This window comes from Spinacia oleracea, chromosome 1, assembly GCF_020520425.1.
Source record: "Spinacia oleracea cultivar Varoflay chromosome 1, BTI_SOV_V1, whole genome shotgun sequence".
Lineage (NCBI taxonomy): Eukaryota > Viridiplantae > Streptophyta > Magnoliopsida > Caryophyllales > Amaranthaceae > Spinacia > Spinacia oleracea.
The window spans coordinates 69,407,178-69,427,835 of NC_079487.1; the positions used below are offsets into that span (position 1 = coordinate 69,407,178).

Below are 20,658 nucleotides of genomic sequence, written 5' to 3' on the forward strand. Positions count from 1 at the left end.
ACAAGGCATTCACCAATGAAACATTAGGCCACTCTAAATATATATGGAACTCATCTAGCATATAGGCTTTCCTAAAACATCAAAGCTCCAATCCTCAGTACAAACCTTTGACCACCATATGATCTGGTCTTGACGTTAACCTTTACACAACCCCCAACTCAAACATACAAACATAATTCTCTAAAACAAGAACAATACCACACACTTCAGTCATAAATTTAAAGTAATTTAAACCTTCATCCACTCTATCTGTTTAAAAGCAACCACTCGATACCCCAACAAATGTTATTGAATCAGGCATTACCTTTTCCTCCATCATTTCCTTAGAAACTGCCAATGCCTCCTCCCCATACCCGTGCACACCGAAGCTAGATCATGGAAAGCTAAGCTCCTTATTTCCATCACATCAAACACTTTCCCCGCCTCTTCTAAACTACCACACTTACTATACATATCAATGAGGGCAGTCCCAAGGTAGACACCCAATTGAAACCCATTATTCAAAGAATAATGATGCACCCAATCCCCTAAGTTAAGACTCCCCATCTATGTACATGCTCTCAGCAAGCTAACAAAAGCGAACTCATTACACTCCTTCCATCTGCATCTTGGAGAACAAATCCAACGCCTCTTGGGGCCTTCCATTCGACACATACCCATTAATCGTAGTAGTCCAATAAATCACATTTCTAACATGCATTTGATCAAATATTCTCCTAGCACAATCCAACTCTCAAAACTCAATCAAACCCGAAACCAGTGTATTCCAAGATACAACATTTCTCACAGGGATTTTATCAAACACCTTGCGTGCATAGTCCAAAACCCCACATTTTACATACATGTACAAAAGGGTATTCTTAACAAACATATCATTACCATAAAACCCAGTTTTAACAGCAAGATCATGAACCTCCTTCCCCTTCTCGACATTCAAAGAAGAGGAATAAGCTTTGATCACGAATGGAAAGGTGAATTTATCAGGTGTAAGGCCGACGCAGATTATAAGATTGTACAAGGTGAAAGACGGAAAACGAGAACCATTGATTATATGAGATCTGATGATGAGATTCTTGGTGAAGGTTGAAGGAGACTGAATATGTGGAAAATTGAAGTGGTGTAGTTGAGATTTCCATAGGAAGAATAAAGGGGGAGTGTTGATAAATTCAACATTCAAGAGCAGAAATTTGTAGGTTCCATTTTAGAGTAGAGAGAGAGTTTCAATGAAAGGAAAGGTGGGATAAGGAGAAAGAAGGGAAGCACTGAGCACGTGAGAATAAGAAACAAATTTTTGATGTGGAATTCACTGTTCACAAGCTACACTAAACGATCCTCCCACTTTTTTAAAGAGTAAAGATCTCTTTATGGAAGTGAGTATGTGGTATTAATTTTCCTAATTTATTCCATACATTAGTTTTTATTTATATTTTCCATGTAATACTATTTAATTATTATATTAAAAAACATACAGAGTAATACCTTTTAATTAAATGTAACTTTCTTTATACATATGGTAATTTGAATAAAGTTTATTACAGAGTATTTACTTAAGTTAGTACATTTTTATTGTGTATAAGATGTAATTGAAGATGGGGTATGTAAAATGTCATATTCCGGAAGGAAAAAAGGGGTTAGAATGAGATGTACTCCGTATGTCAAGTTATTGGGAATGAGGTAAATGGAGGAGAAATATGAAAGAGAAGTTGTTTTATGTTTGACCAAAGTCAAGAATGCAGATGGTCTAATACAAAGTACATATGATTATGTACATGAATTAGTAATATCGTAAGTTAAGATCATCAAACTTACAATTACATCATACCTATATACTTCCTCCATTTTTTAATAATTGCACCATCTTGGTTTTAGCACTATTCACATAATCTTATATAGTTATTTTTTGTGATTTATATGTAAGGAAAGATATATTCATGTGGGATCTTGTTAGATTCATCTCGAAATATATACTTTCAAATTATCAAATTTTAATAATTTTTGAAAATGTATAATGAGAGATATTAGTGATTAAATTAGTGCATTGGCAAGCGTGAAATCCCAGATGGTGCAATTAAAAAAAATGGAGGAAGTATATAATTGGACTAGGGAGGGAAGGAGGAGAGGGAGGAGGAAGGGAGGGGATCTATCCTACAAGACTATGCCTATAAAATAAGGTTATAAACACGAGAAAATCTTTAATTAAAAAAAATATAGATTTACTCTATATTCTCGAAAAAAAAAACTCTTTTTAGATAGACTTATATGCAGTTATTTCATTAGGTTAGTATTTAACTTTATTAGTCATACGAAGCATATGCTTATTACTATAATAATCTTCTCTATATATGCTTGATTTTTATCTCTATTAGGACTTCATTTATGTTTAAGATTTACTTCAACAATACAGTTACTGCGTTACATAATTAACTTAATTTTCTCGAAATCAACTTTTTTTTACTGAATATTATATTTTAAGGTGAAAAAAAAAAATCAGAGCCTAATATGGACGAACTCAAGGGAAGAACATTATTAAGTATTTAACTTAAATAAAATTAAGTTTTATTTCGTAGATAATTCGAATTAATTAGGTTTAGAAAAGATAAATTCAAATAAGCATTTCAAGTTTAGGAAAATAAGTTAACTTCACGAAAAAAGGGCTCCCTAAGTTCAATTCTTAACTAATATAAGTTTCAATAAGTTTATATATATTTAACTGCGTATACATAATTAACTTAAATATTTTGGAGAGCATTCGGAGCACAATGTAAGATTTAAATGTCATCAAACAATAATATTATTTTAGATATATTAAAAAAAATAGATAAATAAAGACCCGATAAAAGAAAATAAGAGATAAAGATAAATAAAAACCAGTAAAAGACAGTAAGAGAAAAACAAAAATAGATAAATAAAGAGCCTATAAAAGATAATAAGAGATAAATTTTGCTAGGATGTAAAAAAGATAAATAAAACTCAGTAAAAGATAATAAGAAAAAAATAAAAATGGATAAACAAAGACCTGGTAAAAGATAATAAGATATAAATTTTGAAATTTTTTAAAAGATAAATAAAACTCAGGAAAAGATAATAAAATAAGAATAAAAATAGATAAATAAAGTCCCGTTAAAGATAATAAGAGAAAATTTGTGAAATTTTTTTAATAGATAAATAAAGACCCGTTAAAACTGTTATACTAATTGATTATATAAACATTCACTGTTATAACTATTGCTTAAAGTTGAAAAAAAAATCATAAAAAAATGAATTTAACCCATGCATCGCACGAACTTTACATCTAGTTAAGTATAATTCTTGTGAAAAGAATGCACGGATGAACCCTTGAAAAACATGTGGATAAAAAAATAAATAAAGAGGTGAATGTTTGAATAATAATTAATGGGTGCATAGGTATGCATCTATCTCTAGATGCATATGAGATAAAACACACTATTATATACTTCCTCTGCTTTTAATACTCCTCGCAACGTTTGTTACTTTCACGCATGCCAATGCACAACTTTGTTCATTTATATCTTAAATTCTCTTTATGCAAAAATGATAAAAAGTTGATATTTTGAAAATACACATTGAGACGAATTTAAAAAGATCCCACATGACTATGTTTTATCTTATATAAAAAACACCATGAATAGTCAAAGTAGATTATATAAATAGTGTAAAAAATCCAAACGTTACGAGTATTAAAAAACGGAGGAACTATATTATATGCCCATTTTTCTCTCTCCTCTAACCTCCCCATTCTCTCTCATCAAATTACATATTTCTCTCTCTTTAAACCTCCAATTTCACTCTGATGGATTCCACGTCAACGGTTGTTCATGCAATTCCGACGGATTCATAGACGGATCCGTCAAATTTCTGGTCAGATCTGTCGAATTTCTGGTTGTATCTACTGAATTTTTTATTTGGTCTGTCAATTTTCTGATCCAATCTGTAGAATTTTTTATTTGGTCTGTCAATTTTCTGATCCGATCTGTAGAATTTCTGGTCGGATCTGTCGATTTTTTATCGATTCGGGCGAATTTTTAATCGGATCCGTCGAATATCTCTCTCCTCTCTTTACGCCAATCCATGTTTCTTTTTGTGAAATTCGTGAGTTTTCTTTATAAATCGATCTTTAATTTGCAGTTATTCGATGTTCATTTGCTGCGAATTCGTGTTTAATAATTTGTTAGTTTCATCACCAAATTTGATTGTGATTTTAATTTACATATTGTCGTTAATTGATTTCGTGGTTGGAGATGTTCAAATTAATATGTGGATGTTCATTTTTTTTTTGAACAATAATTTTATGTTGCGATTTTAGATCTATCACCATGCATGTTTAATAACTTGATATTGTTGTTTTGTTGGTATTGTGGTTGGGATTGTTGTTCTTGGTGGTTGTGGTAGTTATTGCTGAATATTAATTCTGAATTTGTTATGTTCAGTTTATAATTTATCATGTTCAACTTATAAAAGATGATGTTCACAAATAATAACACTTTTGTGTGATGTTCATTTTTTCAACTTTCGTGTTCAACTTATAAATAATCATGTTCAACTAAATTCAACTTATAAAACTGTGATATGTTCAACACTTTGGTGTGATGTTCTTTCTCAAGTCTTATGTTCAATTTATACAAAATCATGTTCAACGAAATTTAACTTACAAAACTAATACATGTTCAATACTTTTGTGTGATGTTCAGTTTCTCAAATCTCATGTTCAACTTATAAAGAATTATGTACAACTAAATTTATAAAGAATTATGTACGACTAAATTTAACCCATAAAACTATGATATCTTCTACACTTTGTGTGATGTTTAATTTCTCAAGTCTTATGTTCAACTTATACAGGATCACGTTCAACTAAACGACATGCAACAACATTAATAAGAAAGCAGTATACCACCAAACAACAAGCCGAAAGCATTTTTTAAAACAAATATTCATTATTCTTTACTAAAAGATTGTGTTCAGATTGTATAAGCATGTGTTCATTACGCTCTACTAAATATCAAAATTGGCACTGTCTAAATATTGTCATGTTCAGTTTATAACTCATCATGTTCAACTTATAAAAGATGATGTTTATAAAAGATGATGTTCACAAATAAGAACACTTTTGCGTGATGTTCAGTTTTTCAAGTCTTATGTTCAACTTATACAAAATCATGTTCAACTAAATTCAACTTATAAAACTAATATATGTTCAATACTTTTGTGTGATGTTCATTTTCTCAAGTCTCATGTTCAACTTATAAAAAATTATGTACAGAATCATGTTCAACTAAAAGGCAAGCAACAACAGTAATAAGCAGATGTTCACTATTCTTTACTAAAAGATAAAAAGTGGCGTTGTCTAAATATTGTCATGTTCAGTTTATAATTCATTATATCATGTTCAACTTATAAAAGATGATGTTCAATTTATAAAAGATGATGTTCACAAATAAGAACATTTTTGTATGATGCTCAGTTTCTCAAGTCTTATGTTAAACTTGTACAGAATAATGTTCAACTAACAACGTTATGATTTTTCTACAGAAAGGAAAATGTTAATATGAATGCGCCAACAATAGAAAAAAAAAACGATTTAGAAATGGAAGATGTGGTATTAAGAGAGGCTGCAAGAATTGAAGAAGAATTAAAGGCAAAATCAACAAGAAAAAAATATGCAAATAAGGAAGCAGATAGAAAGAGAAGAGAACGGTGTAGCGAAAAAGTGGAAGCCGAAAGGAAGGAAGCAGAAAAATTAAAAGCATATAGAAAGATAAAATAGGCAGCAACAACTAAAATAGAGGAAACAGATAGAAAATAAATGACATGTTCATTTTTTCACCATGAATGTTCACTAAACTACTTTAAACGTTCATTTGTTTGTTTCGTATGTGTGCTTGCAGCTTAATCAAATAATGAGATTTTTTTTATGTTTTTTTGGAAAACAAGTGTGATAAAAAAAATTAAATTTAAATTTAAAACTAAAAATAACTTTAAAAAATTAAAAAGAGAAAAAGAATATTGCACTAAAAAGGAAGACTGAAACTTCTAAAACGAAACATTTGAAGCTCATATGCATGCAAAATTGCATGCATACCTATGCAGCCAAAAATTTGGGAATGTTTGAACTCCAAAAACCAAACCGTTTTGCGGTTTAGCCCAAGAGTAATGGTGGCCCACAAGTTAGAATAAGTCTTGATTGATACTCCCTCTGTATTTATTTAAGGGATACACTTGCCTTTTCCGACCGTATTTATTTAAGAGATACACTTGCTATTTTTAGTAACTTATTAACTACACTATCTAATTAAATAATATATCTACAACCAACCCCACCCCCCACTGAGGATGTCTGAATCTATAATTATTATAGATTGCAAAACCTATAATGGCAATTAAATAATGGTATATATTCATATGGTACAATTGTGGGGCTACTAAACTGAGAAAATAAAAGCAAAATGGTATATTACTTGGCGCCAACTGAAATGCTAGAGAGAGTGAAATTTTTACCAATTGCGCCAAAGTTCCGTGAAATTTTGTTGGCAGCAAAACCAAAGGTTCCCACTTCCTCTTTCATTTGTTAGTTCTTCATTTTAGCAGTTCTTCTTGTTCCTTCCTCCAAAAATTTGTTTCTCTTAATTTCCGCGATCCAAAAAAAATTATTACAAATTAATTTTCTCTACTCCAAATTAAAACAATTACAAATGAATTTGCTCCAATTAAAAACCATTTATTAATTCTACCATTTATTAATTCTACGAAATTATTTTGTCCAAAATCTTGAAATAGTTCTTCATTTGCAAATGGGCACTGAAATAGTTCTTCATTCGCAAATGGGCACTTAAACGGCATCCAGATCCGGTTCAGTTTCCGTTATTCCTATTAATTTAAATCCAGAGCTGGGTTGGGTTTGGACACTTAAAGGGCATCCAGATCCGGTTCAGTTTACAAGCTATGGAGGGAAGCAGGACAGTGGAGGGAAGAAGGAGAAGATTACAACTAGACGAGGTAAATTTGCAATAATTTGAAAGATTTTCATCTTCCTAGAATTGTAAGTTTACAAGCATGAATGAATCATTTTAGGAATTTAATAATTAGGGTTATGGTTAATAAATTTATTGATATGATTTGCTTTGGAACATAATCAGATTAGGAACACAATGAAATTAGGAACTGAAATGAAATAGTTTTAAAGCATAATGATGTATTGTTACTCTATACGATTGAATTATGATGAATGAACGATTTTATTAATGAGTGATTATACGATTAATGATTTATTATTACTGATTAAACGATGTTTGATACATTATACATTATTATTATCGAGTTAGGATGTTATTGTTACTGTACCAAACTATATACATTTATGGAATATATATAGTTTAGTACTTCTGTTGTTTATTATGTTTAGTCAGTAAGTAAGTTGTGTTGGTAATGAAGGTTGTTGATAATCAACTGGATGAAGATTCTTTAGATGAGCATTGGGATTTACTTGGTGATGAGGATGATGAGGTTGAGGGTGATGAGGGTGATGAGGGTGAGGGTGATGAGGGTGATGAGAGTGATGAGGGTGATGAGGGTCATGAGGTTGATGAGGATGTTGATGAAGATGTTGATGATGGGGTTGAAGATGGTAATGATTACGAAGTAATTGATGATTATGATGAGGAACTGGATGCAGGTGATGAATTGGATGAAGAAGTATTTGTGGAAAATGATGATGACCTTAATGAGGATACGGAGTTGGATGAGGTTGTTGGAGATTTAGGTAATGGGGAAGGTGGAGAAGGAAGAAGTTCTGCAGTTTATTGTACCCCTATTAAGAAGACAAAAGGTACAAATGGTCCGGTCATGGCGACCCTTGTTGTTGGTATGAGTTTTAGTAGTTGGGAAGCTATGAATAACTATTATCGTTTGTATGGGGAGCAACAAGGATTTGGTGTAGTTTGTGTTGGTGGAAGTATATCTAGCAAAGAAAGGAAAGAAAGTGGCAAAGAAAGTGGGAAATCAAAATCCCTTAAGAGCTATGTATGGAGGTGTGAATGTTATGGGAGAACCACTTACCGGCGCGTGATTAATGGGAAAAAAGTGACTTGTTTTGAAGAACCAATGGTTAAGAAGAAGTCGAAGAAGTGTAATTGCCCTGTGATGTTGTATGGTTCTCGTACCAATGAGAATAACTGGGTTGTGAAGACTGTTGTAAACGAACACATGAACCATAACCCTACGCCAAGCAAGTCTAATCATATTTCGATGTATAGGGTGAAAAAGATTACAGATGTCTTATTGAAAAATATGGAAAATGATCATGATTCAGGGACGCCGGTTGCACAGATTTTCAACAACTTAGCAGGAAGAAGGAATGGGGTTGAGAATATAGGATTTTTGAAGAAAGATATTCATAATGTTTTGAATAAGAGGATGAGACTGGGGCTTAGGGATGGTGATGCTGCAGCAATGATCAACTACTTAGATAAAATGACCAAGGATAACCAAAACTTTTTCCATCTGCACCGGTTAGATAAAGGAGGAAAGTTGCAGGACGTAATGTGGGTGGATGCTCGTAGCAGAGCGGCGTATCAGTATTTTGGTGATGTTGTATGTTTTGACTCGACCTACTTGACAAACAAGTATGAGTTTCCGTTCTCAAACTTTGTGGGGGTAAATCATCATGGGCAAACTATATTGTTAGGATGTGCGTTATTGTCCCTTGAAAATGCAGAGACCTTTGTGGGGTTGTTTAGGGCTTGGTTGTCATGTATGGGAGGAAAAGCTCCAACCGCAATAATGACTGACCAAGATGCAGCAATGAGGAAGGCAATTCGAATAGTGATGCCAATGCCACATACCCGACATCGGTGGTGCATGTGGCACATTATGCAGAAGTTCAGCCGGAAACTTGGTTCTCTTACAGATTATCCCCAAATTAAAGTGGCGTTACAGAATGTAATCTACAACCGTTTATCACCAGAAGAGTTCGAGGAAGGTTGAGCTGAAGCAATTAAAAAATATAAGCTGGAGGTATGTGTTGATGACACAAACAAGGACATAAACAAGGACACAAAGCAATGCTCTAAGTGGCTTCAAGGTATGTGTTGATATTATCAGTTTCAGTGATGCTCTGCTAATCCGTTTGGTATAATTACTTTATATATTTGGTACTTATTTAATCAATGAATCATACCATAGGTAGTAACAGTAGTTTAATTGAATAAGTAGTTTAATTTCCTGGAGGACACAAAATTGTTCATAGTGTATGTTAAATTGAATATATTTCATAATTTGTAAATGGCAGTTCTGTACAAGCAGAGAGATATGTGGATACCGGCGTATGTCAAACATATATTTTGGGCAGGGATGCAGACGACTCAGCGGGTTGAAAGCATAAATAGTTTTTTCGACGGGTACCTGAAGAAGAACACGAGATTCTATCAGTTTGCTCCTAGATATTGCAAGGCCATGGAGAGTAGGGCGAATGATGAAAGAGCTGCGGATGTGAATTGTAGCCGTTTTACAAGGCCTTTGGTTGGGGAGTTTGCGTATGAGAGAAAATGTCATAAAGTATATATGGATGCGAAGTTTGTTGAAGTTCAGGTCCAGTGCACACGGGTATGTTATGTGACCCCTGTTAGTAAAAAAGACATTTCTGATGTAGAGGTAGAGCATACCGTCTCCGATAGAGTGTGGATATGGTCGAAGTTTTTAAAAAAGGAAATATCTTTGGGTGGCCCTAAGCGTACTTATGTGGTATTGTTCAACAAAGAAACCTTATTTGGGAAGTGTGACTGTAAATACTTTGAGTGCCACGGCATTGTTTGTAGGCATATAATAAAAGTGTTAGACATGGAGAATGTGGTAACAGTTCCTGCATCATACATTATGGATCGATGGAGGAAAGATATTCAACGTAAGCACACCCTTGTGAAAGGTAGCTTATCATGATCCTGAGAAAACAGAGGAAATTAATCGGTATGACAAAATTATGAATGCAGTAGAACCTGCTGCTTTACTTGGGTCCCAGAATGAGCAAAAACTTGATATAATGCTTGAGATGGTTCGGGATGCTATGTTACGGATGGATGTAAGTGACGTAGTGACAGCAGAAGTGGCCGATAATGAAGGCGGTGCAGCATCCGTCCTTAACAGAAGGGGCAGTGACGGACCACCAACGCCTGGGTCGGTTAATACACCGCCTAATAGTTCTGGAGAAGAATGCCCTTGTCAGTCACCACCCATTCTTGCCAAAGATCCTGTTCCGCGAGGTGGGGTAAAGGCTCATAGGCCTCGTGAGAAACGTTTTATCCCTCCTGGTGAGAATACAAAGCCAGCTAAAAAGCAAGTACGGAAAAACAGGAAAGGCGTGGCTGAAGATGCTCCTCCTGAACAACCTGCTACTAATCCTCCTGTACCTTTTAAACAACCTATGGATCCGGTAGCTATGAATCCTGATTACACCGGGCACCAAGGAATAAAGTACGGTAACGCACAGAACAACTTCCATCCTGGCTGGCCAAATCAATTTGTAAGTTCCTGACTGCGCAACATATTGTTCTATGATTATTTGTTGTTTGTTGTTTGTAAGTGATATTGTCTTGTCCCCTCCCCAACAGCAGGTTATGGCTGGGTATAATACGGTGAATGTAGTGGATCCGCAACATCAAGTTGGAGGAAACAATGTCCGTGCTTGTGTAGGTCAGATGAGTGGGACTCTTATATATCCGCAACACAACTACAACAATGGAGCACCCATGCAAAACTATCAGGTGATTTTATTCATCATGTATTATGCAGTATTATGAACTACTTCACGTTTTTTAGTCAATGACTTAATGCACTGATTCAGGCATCTGCTACTAGAGTAGGAGGTGGTGTTGCTACAAATTTGTTTCCACAGTCTCAAGTTCGCATGTCCGTCGGTGGGATTCGTATGTCCCAAGATGGGGATGATTTGATAGGGTCTCAAGATCCATGTGTTATGCCCCTGTCACAAAACACGAGTGGAGTTCAAATGTCCCAAATATCTTCAAATGTAGGTGGTGTTCATATGTCACAAAACCTAAGCGGACAGCGAATTTTTCATATGTCACAAAACCAAAGTGGAACTCAAATGTCCTAAAACGCAGGCAACATTGGGTACTTCACCAGCAACGTAGGTGGAACCTTTGAAGGATCCGGAAATCAATTTATACAGGGAGGCAATGGTAACCACAATTTTCAAGGTACTCCAGGTTTTCAAGGTGACGGTAGTGACAGAAACTATCAACGCACAGATAATATCAATGCTTTGCTGGAAATAAAAGCAACCAGGTTCAACGCAACGGAAATCATACATTTCATGGAAGTCGTACTCCTATATTCACACAAGACCTATTGAGTTGTCATGACTTGACGAAGAACTAATACAAATAAGACTCAAATTCAGAAGTCCTCTCAGAAGTTCTGTTATACCTTAATAAACGTTGTAGTTGAGTTGTCTAATATTTGTGATTATGTACCATTCTGTATGAATATGTAAGTTTAATTGTTGTTTGGTTTAAGTGTGTAACTGTACCATTCTGTATGAATATTGTACGTTTAGATAAATGTATGTGAGACTAAGTACCTGATTTTTTTACTCAACACGTTTTTGACTGATTGAATAAAGTAAAATTAGCAAGTACAATGCAAGTGGATGAGGGTAAAATAGTCAATGTACAAGGAAAAAGATGAGGGTAAAATAGTCAATGTACAAGGAAAAATTTTCCAAAAAAGGAAATGGTGCAGTGTTTGTATATATCGTGTTAACCATGTATTAATACGTTGATGTTGTTTAGGTAAAACAATTAGATAGATAACAATAATAATTAAAAAAAATCATAAAATAAAATTCATTCAAAATCAAACACTAATAAAAAATAAAATAAATAAAATTCATTATCCAATATTAGAGCGTCATGTAGGGAATCTAATGGTTTCGGCCAATGAAAAATAAGATTTTAAAATTAATTTTGAATTAAAAAAGTCGAGTGCCACGTAGATAAATAATTAAATGCCACGTATATATTTTAATTCATTAATTAATTTACAATATTACGCATATACAATTTCATCAATTATTAATTTTTTACATCTAAATGAAATTTAATACAAAATCAAAAACTAATTTAATCTAATACGAAGTATATAAAATTGGTATATACATAACAATTTAATAGAATCCATGCATCGCACGGGCTAAAATCTAGTTAGAAATATAATAAGATGGTAATGAGAGTTATTTTTCAAACTCGAGGTCTAGGGAAACCACCAAACATTGTTGTATGATTTTTGGTTGTCAATAATATCGCGTAAGCATTATCGTTCTACGTGGCATATGAGCGTAAGCATGATCGTTCTACGTGGCACCCTAAATATCATAACCCTAAATGACCAAACGTCACAGTACATAGTACCATGTCTTGGCTTCACGCATACCAAACCAATCTTATGTTTTATTGGAATATAATAACTATAATAACATGAAAGTTGAAATATTTATGTTTTTTAATTCTAATTTTTTTTATTTGTAATGTTTGTTTGTTAAACCCTAAATTACCAAACTGTTAGGTTATGATACATATGACAATTCATAAATCATGCGGAAAAACCATAAAGCCAGGAAAACATATTATTTACACATAATCATTTAGCATAGTTTAGATGCATACTCTTTGTTGCGTGCCTTCCCTAGCTGCGCCCGAACCGAACAAGAACAAGTCTTTAGGACTCCAAGTGTCGTCCCTCCGTAGATAGTCCACAGCACGTCCGGATCCGCCTTAAGATTGACCAACTAGAATCGCCCTTAAGGTACTACTTATTTTCGGCTAAATGGGCAAGAGTTATGGCTGATTTTTCTGCTTAAAAATCCTAGCTTTGAATACTTGAAAAACTAGGCCCTTATTTATAGAGGTATGGAAAAGGAATTGGAATCCTATTAGGATACTAATTTATTTAATTAGAATCCTGCTAGGACTCTATTTAAATAAACTTTATCTAATAGGTTTAGGATTTAATCTTTTATCGAATCCCGATAGCTTTAGGATTCGCACACGAGCATCGCACGAGCACCGTACACCCGCGCAGGCCTTGCGGCCCACGCTGAGCGCACAGCGCTCGGCCCATGCTACTGTCCGCGCGCGCCCATGGCTTCGGCTGGGCCTGGCTTGCGCTGGGCCTGGTCGAGGCTTTGGCGTGTGTTGGTGATGCGTGTGGCTTGCTGGGCGATGGCCTGGCTTCGTGCTGGGCCTTCGTCTAGCGAGCCTCGTCCGATGCTAATTCGTACGATACGCTTTCGATTAAATTCCCGATTCCGGAATTTATTTCCGATACGAACAATATTTAATATTTCCAATTCCGGAATTAATTTTCGTTTCGAACAAATATTTAATATTTCCGTTTCCGGAATTATTTTCCGATTCCGATAATATTTCAGTTTCTGACAATATTTCCGTTTCCGGCAGTATTTCCGATTCCGGCAATATTTCCATTTTCGATAATATTTTTCGATACGTACCATGTTTCCGTTTCCGGCAACATTTATGACTTGGATAATATTTATATTTCCGATACGATCCATATTTCCGTTTCCGGCAATATCATCGTTTCCATAGTATTCATTTCTTGCCTGTGACGATCTCAGCTCCCACTGAAACCAAGATCCGTCGATTCCGAATATCCATAGATGGAGTATTTAATGCCATTAAATACTTGATCCGTTTACGTACTATTTGTGTGACCCTACGGGTTCAGTCAAGAGTAAGTTGTGGATTAATATCATTAATTCCACTTGAACTGAAGCGGCCTCTAGCTAGGCATTCAGCTCACTTGATCTCACTGAATTATTAACTTGTTAATTAATACTGAACCGCATTTATTAGACTTAACATAGAATTCATACTTGGACCAAGGGCATTATTTCCTTCAGTCTCCCACTTGTCCTTAGGGACAAGTGTGCATTTCCTAATTCCTTTGTCGCTCGATGCTTGCTCTTGAACATAAGGTAAGAGTTGTCATCCTTATTATGTCCAGAGGTGTTCCTCGGTTTCAGAGTTCAACTGATCAAATAAACAGATAATCATAGCCTATGATTCATCCGAGCACGGCCATGCATTTCACAGTTTCTAGCTCTCCGAGTGGCCTTGTACAACTTTTAAGCATCTCATCCCGATTTATGGGAGGACAATCCCAATCTTGCGATCTTGAGATTAGACTTCGTTTGATAGGTGATTACCTGAGCGTTGCCTTTATAGCCTCCTTTTACAGTGCGACAGTTGGTCAACGTCAAAGCAACCAGTTCTCAAACAAGTAATCTCAAATCACTCAGGTATTGAGGATTTAGTGTCTAATAATTTTAATGAAATTTACTTATGACAGATTTTCATCTCTTACAGTAAAGTTTCATAGGTCTTGTCCGATACTAGTCTTCCCAAAGTAAGTATCTATGCAAATGATTATGACATTGCCATGTCCACATAGTTCAAGAAACAGAACTACTAGTCATCTTGCATTCTAATCGTCTAACGTTTTCTATGCGTCCAATTTTATAGAAAACTCCCACTAGGGACCATTTTCAACCTTTGACATTCAAGTTCACTTGATAGACATTTCTTAGTCACAGGACTGGTCATGACAGTCTATCTTGAATATATCGTCAAATTGAAGGGACTCATCATTTAATAAACCACAAATTAAATGGAAAAATGAATTCTTTTCATTTGTTGTGAATGATTAACCAATAATGTTTTACAAAGATTTAAACTCTAAAACTTTAAAACATTAAACAGGGATATCAAAGCCATTCTCCAATATGCTTGATTCCCATAGCTGCAATGTGCGAGTTGTGCTTCGCCTGCGGCAGAGGTTTAGTTAATGGATCTGATATGTTGTCATCAGTTCCAATCTTGTTTATCTCGACTTCTTTTCTTTCAACGAACTCTCGTAGAAGGTGAAATCTACGAAGTACATGCTTGACTCTCTGGTGGTGTCTAGGCTCCTTTGCCTGTGCAATAGCTCCGTTATTATCACAATACAGGGCTATTGGTCCTTTAATGGAGGGGACTACACCAAGTTCACCTATGAACTTCCTTAGCCATATAGCTTCCTTTGCTGCTTCATGTGCAGCAATGTACTCCGCTTCAGTTGTAGAATCCGCAATGGTGCTTTGCTTAGCACTTTTCCAGCTTACTGCACCCCCGTTGAGGCAGAAGACAAACCCAGACTGTGATCTGAAATCATCTTTGTCGGTTTGGAAACTTGCGTCCGTATAGCCTTTAACAATTAATTCATCATCTCCACTATAGACCAGGAAGTCATCTTTGTGCCTTTTCAGGTACTTCAGAATATTCTTGGCAGCAGTCCAATGTGCCTCTCCTGGGTCTGACTGGTATCTGCTCGTAGCACTGAGTGCGTACGCAACATCCGGGCGTGTACATATCATAGCATACATTATTGAACCAATCAATGATGCATATGGAATCCCATTCATTCGTCTACGCTCATCAAGTGTTTTTGGGCACTGAGTCTTGCTTAGAGTTATTCCATGAGACATGGGTAGGTAGCCTCGCTTGGAGTCTGCCATCTTGAACCTATCAAGCACCTTATTGATATAAGTGCTTTGACTAAGTCGAATCATCTTTTTAGATCTATCTCTGTAAATCTTGATGCCCAATATGTACTGTGCTTCTCCTAGATCTTTCATCGAAAAACATTTCCCAAGCCAAATCTTGACAGAGTTCAACATAGGAATGTCATTTCCGATAAGTAATATGTCATCGACATATAATACTAGGAAAGCAATTTTGCTCCCACTGGCCTTCTTGTATACACAAGATTCGTATGCGTTCTTGATGAAACCAAAGTCACCGACTGCTTCATCAAAACGTATATTCCAGCTCCTTGATGCTTGCTTCAATCCGTAGATTGATTTCTTAAGCTTGCATACCTTTTTAGCATTCTTTGGATCCTCAAAACCCTCAGGCTGTGTCATAAACACAGTTTCTGTTAAAACGCCGTTTAAGAAAGCGGTTTTGACATCCATCTGCCATATTTCGTAATCTTAATATGCAGCGATTGCTAATATTATCCGAATAGACTTTAGCATTACAACTGGTGAAAAGGTTTCATCGTAATCCACACCGTGGACTTGCCTGTAACCTTTTGCAACCAATCTAGCTTTGAAAACTTCTAGTTTCCCATCCTTGTCCTTTTTCAGTTTGAAAACCCATTTGCTTCCTATGGCTTGGTAGCCATCTGGCAAATCGACCAAATCCCAAACTTGGTTTTCAGACATGGAGTCTAATTCAGATTGCATGGCTTCTTGCCATTGCTTGGAGCTAGGGCTCGTCATAGCTTGTTTGTAAGTCGCAGGTTTATCACTTTCAAGTAATAGAACTTCATAGCTCTCGTTCGTCAAAATACCTAAGTACCTTTCCGGTTGAGATCTATATCTCTGCGATCTACGCGGGGTTACATTTCTAGATGGTTCTTGATTCTCACCAGATACTTCTAAAGATCTCTAAGTTTCATCCTGAATGTCATCTTGAGCATTCTCTAGAGTTTGTTGTTCGACTCGAATTTCTTCGAGGTCTACTTTTCTCCCACTTGTCATTTTGGAAATGTGATCTTTCTCCAAAAAGACACCATCTCGAGCAACAAACACCTTGTTCTCAGATGTATTGTAGAAGTAATACCCCTTTGTTTCCTTTGGATAGCCCACAAGGATACATTTGTCAGATTTTGGATGAAGTTTGTCTGAAATTAATCGTTTGACGTATACTTCACATCCCCAAATCTTAAGAAAAGACACATTTGGAGGCTTTCCAAACCATAATTCGTATGGAGTCTTTTTGACAGCTTTAGACGGAGCTCTATTTATAGTGAGTGCAGCTGTATTTAGTGCATGTCCCCAAAATTCTAATGGAAGTTTGGCCTGACCCATCATTGACCTGACCATGTCTAGCAAGGTTCTGTTCCTCCGTTCCGACACACCGTTCCATTGTGGTGTTCCAGGAGGAGTCAATTCTGATAGAATTCCACATTCTTTCAGATGGTCATCAAATTCATAGCTCAGATATTCACCGCCTCTATCAGACCGCAGTGCCTTAATCTTCTTGCCTAATTGATTCTCTACTTCACTCTGAAATTCCTTGAATTTGTCAAAGGATTCAGACTTATGCTTCATTAGGTAGACATAACCATATCTACTGAAGTCATTAGTGAAAGTGATAAAGTAGCTGAAACCACCTCTAGCATTTGTACTCATTGGTCCACATACATCTGTATGGATTAAACCCAATAGTTCATTTGCTCTTTCTCCAACTTTAGAGAAAGGTTGCTTTGTCATTTTGCCAAGTAAACATGATTCGCATTTACCATAATCCTCTAAGTTAAATGGTTCTAGAATTCCTTCCTTTTGAAGTCTTTCTAAGCGTTTCAAGTTTATATGGCCTAATCGACAATGCCACGGATAGGTGAGATCTGAATCATCCTTTTTGGCCTTTTTGGTATTTATGTTATATACTTGTTTGTCGTGATCTAATAAATAAAGTCAATTGACTAATCTAGCAGATCCATAAAACATCTCTTTAAAATAAAACGAACAACTATTGTCTTTTATTAAAAAGGAAAATCCCTTTGCATCTAAGCAAGAAACTGAAATGATGTTTTTAGTAAGACTTGGAACATGGAAACACTCTTCCAGTTCCAAAACTAGCCCGGAGGGCAACGACAAATAATAAGTTCCTACAGCTAATGCAGCAATCCGTACTCCATTTCCCACTCGTAGGTCGACTTCACCCTTGCTTAACTTTCTACTTCTTCTTAGTCCCTGTGGATTGGAACATAAGTGTGAGCCACAACCTGTATCTAATACCCAAGAAGTTGAATTAGCAAGTATACAGTCTATAACGAAAATACCTGAAGATGGAACGACTGTTCTGTTCTTCTGATCTTCCTTTAGCTTCAAGCAATCTCTCTTCCAATGCCCCTTCTTCTTGCAGTAGAAGCATTCGGATTCAGAAGTGGGTTGACTAACCTTCCTCTTTACAGATTTGGCGCCAGTTTGCTTAGTTGGGCTGGCCTTGTTGCCACCTTTCTTAGCATTCCTCTTCTTTCCAGATTTCTTGAACTTGCCCACACGCACCATAAGCACATCCTGCTTATCACTTTTGAGCATCTTTTCAGCGGTCTTCAGCATACCGTGAAGCTCAGTGAGCGTTTTGTCCAGACTATTCATATTGTAGTTCAGTTTGAACTGATCATACCCGCTATGAAGAGAATGGAGGATGGTGTCTATAGCCATTTCCTGAGAAAATTGTTGATCCAGCCGACTCATATTCTCAATGAGTCCAATCATTTTGAGAACATGTGGACTTACGGGCTCGCCTTTCTTAAGCTTGGTCTCAAGAATTTGCCTATGAGTCTCGAATCTTTCGACTCGAGCCAGATCTTGGAACATGTTCTTCAACTCACTGATGATTGTGAAAGCATCTGAGTTGATGAACGTTTTCTGCAGATCTGCACTCATGGTGGCGAGCATTAGACATTTCACATCCTTGTTGGCATCAATCCAACGATTGAGGGCTGCCTGAGTGACCCCGTCGCCTGCGGCTTCGGGCATCGCCTCTTCTAGGACATACTCCTTTTCTTCCTGCATAAGAACTATTTGCAAGTTCCTTTGCCAGTCAAGGAAGTTTTTCCCGTTCAACTTCTCCTTTTCGAGAATTGATCGAATGTTGAATGAATTGTTGTTTTCCATATTTAAAACTACAATTGAAAAGAATAAACAAATAAATAACCATTCACAGTTTCTCTTAATAAACTTAAATTCTAGCATACATGCATAATTCAATGTTCATTAAGCATTTTATTCAAGTTATGTGTTCCGGCAGGTGTGAATAAAATGATTCCAAGATCCTAAAATCATTGAAGAACTAAGCACAGTTTGTCGACTTAATCCTAAAACATCTTAGGTAAGCAAAAGCCTTTTGCTAATAGTCTAGAAACTATTCTTGGTTGATAGGTACGTCTATGAACTTATTAGGTAAACCTATCGATTTTGCCACGACATAAAAGGACTCCTTACTTATATCGTTGAGTTTCACCAAAACTAACATGTACTCACAATTATTTGTGTACCTTGCCCCTTTAGGACCAATAAGTAACACCTCGCTGAGCGAAAACTATTACTAGATTGATGTAAAGGATATCCAAGCAAGTGTATATTTTGGCATGGCACCTTTTAACTCAATTTTTAAGTTTGGAACTTAAGGCTCTTACTATGTTGGTTAGATTTTAAGTGAACTAAAATCCTTAATCATGCAACATAATCAAGCTTTTGATCTCATGCATTTTAAGACATATTTAAAAGCAATAAATAACTTAAAACATGCATAAGATAAATGTGATCTAGTATGGCCCGACTTCATCTTGAAGCTTTAACTTCAAAGTCCGTCTTGAAAATCTCCGTGGGAGGCACCATTTTCTTCAAATAGGATAAGCTATAATTAAAACTACGGATATTTCATGAAATACCCCTGAGTTTTGAAATAATTCACCAAATGCCCATCAAGTTCCAATAATTCACCAAATACCCCTGACAATTGACTTAATTCCCCAAATACCCTTACTGATAACGGTCCGTTAGTCCGCCGTTAGCCTAGTTTCATAATTCACCAAATTCCCCTTGTTTAAAATTTTTTTCACCAAATGCCCCAAACTTAAAAATAGTTATTCTGATGTTTAACGGCTAGTTTTTTCATTTGAAAATTAGTCGTTGCTTATTATTTGCTTATGCCTTCTTGATCCATTGAAGTCGTGATAATATCTAAAAGCTAATTATGAACAAACGTAGTAAGAAGAGAAAATAATAATGTTGATTGTGTGTTTCACTCAATACAAAGCTACGCAATTTATAGGTATCAAAATAACAAACTAAGCCTTACAATAAGGGAGAAAGATACTTATGAAAAGAATCCAAGCATCAAAGAAAATCAATGTTCTGATTAACGAGTGAGATATCTTGAAATGAAAATTTGTACATTAAACCCAAGGCATAATCCAAAGAGAAGCTAGTAGGAAAACTTATTCCTGATTTACAGCTACGATGCCAATTATGAGCTTTGGATCTATTGATGTCACAAGGAAATTTTACAAGCATCGACTCATCGTACACAAATTCAACTCAACTGCTTCAACCCAGGGACGGGAAACACTTGAGGAGAATCTCAGAACCTGTTTCGAGCTCCTGTTCTAATATGGTCAGTGGAGGAGCCAATCTCATTATTTTCCTTTTCCAACAGTTAATATTAACAATTTAACATTCCCGAATTTCGACAAGCATCAACTAGCGGGCCAGCTTGTACATCCAACTCTATACCAATAATAAGACCCTGCCCTCAGACTTCTTTCACATGTTGGTTGCCTCCCATTTTCTTTGCTAAGAGTTCTCTGAAGTCCTGACCTTTCTTTGCTAAAAGTACATGCGTGCTCTCCTGAGTCCTAAGTTCTTCATGTCCATCCCAAACCATGACATAAATAGGATTAGCCTTTCTTCATTTCAAAATCAAAGTAAGATGCCTTGTATTGACATTACAGTATCATCTTTTTCTTCATTTGCTTCAAGTCCTATTGCAT

General features: G+C 35.7%; 2 protein-coding genes and 1 pseudogene across 2 annotated transcripts; 2 read left to right on the plus strand and 1 right to left on the minus strand.

Moving 5' to 3' along the window:
• Window positions 1-142: 142 nt before the first annotated feature.
• LOC110793742 (pentatricopeptide repeat-containing protein At3g26630, chloroplastic-like) lies at window positions 143-1,173 on the minus strand (annotated as a pseudogene).
• A 6,270-nt stretch (window positions 1,174-7,443) lies between these two features.
• Window positions 7,444-9,000, plus strand: LOC110793743 (protein FAR-RED IMPAIRED RESPONSE 1-like). The gene has a single exon (XM_021998645.2). The coding sequence runs from the start codon at window positions 7,444-7,446 to the stop codon at window positions 8,998-9,000; it is 1,557 nt and encodes a 518-aa protein (XP_021854337.2).
• A 297-nt stretch (window positions 9,001-9,297) lies between these two features.
• LOC130465423 (protein FAR1-RELATED SEQUENCE 5-like) lies at window positions 9,298-9,951 on the plus strand. The gene has a single exon (XM_056834172.1). It carries the CDS (start codon window positions 9,298-9,300, stop codon window positions 9,949-9,951), a length of 654 nt encoding a protein of 217 aa, XP_056690150.1.
• Window positions 9,952-20,658: the final 10,707 nt, after the last annotated feature.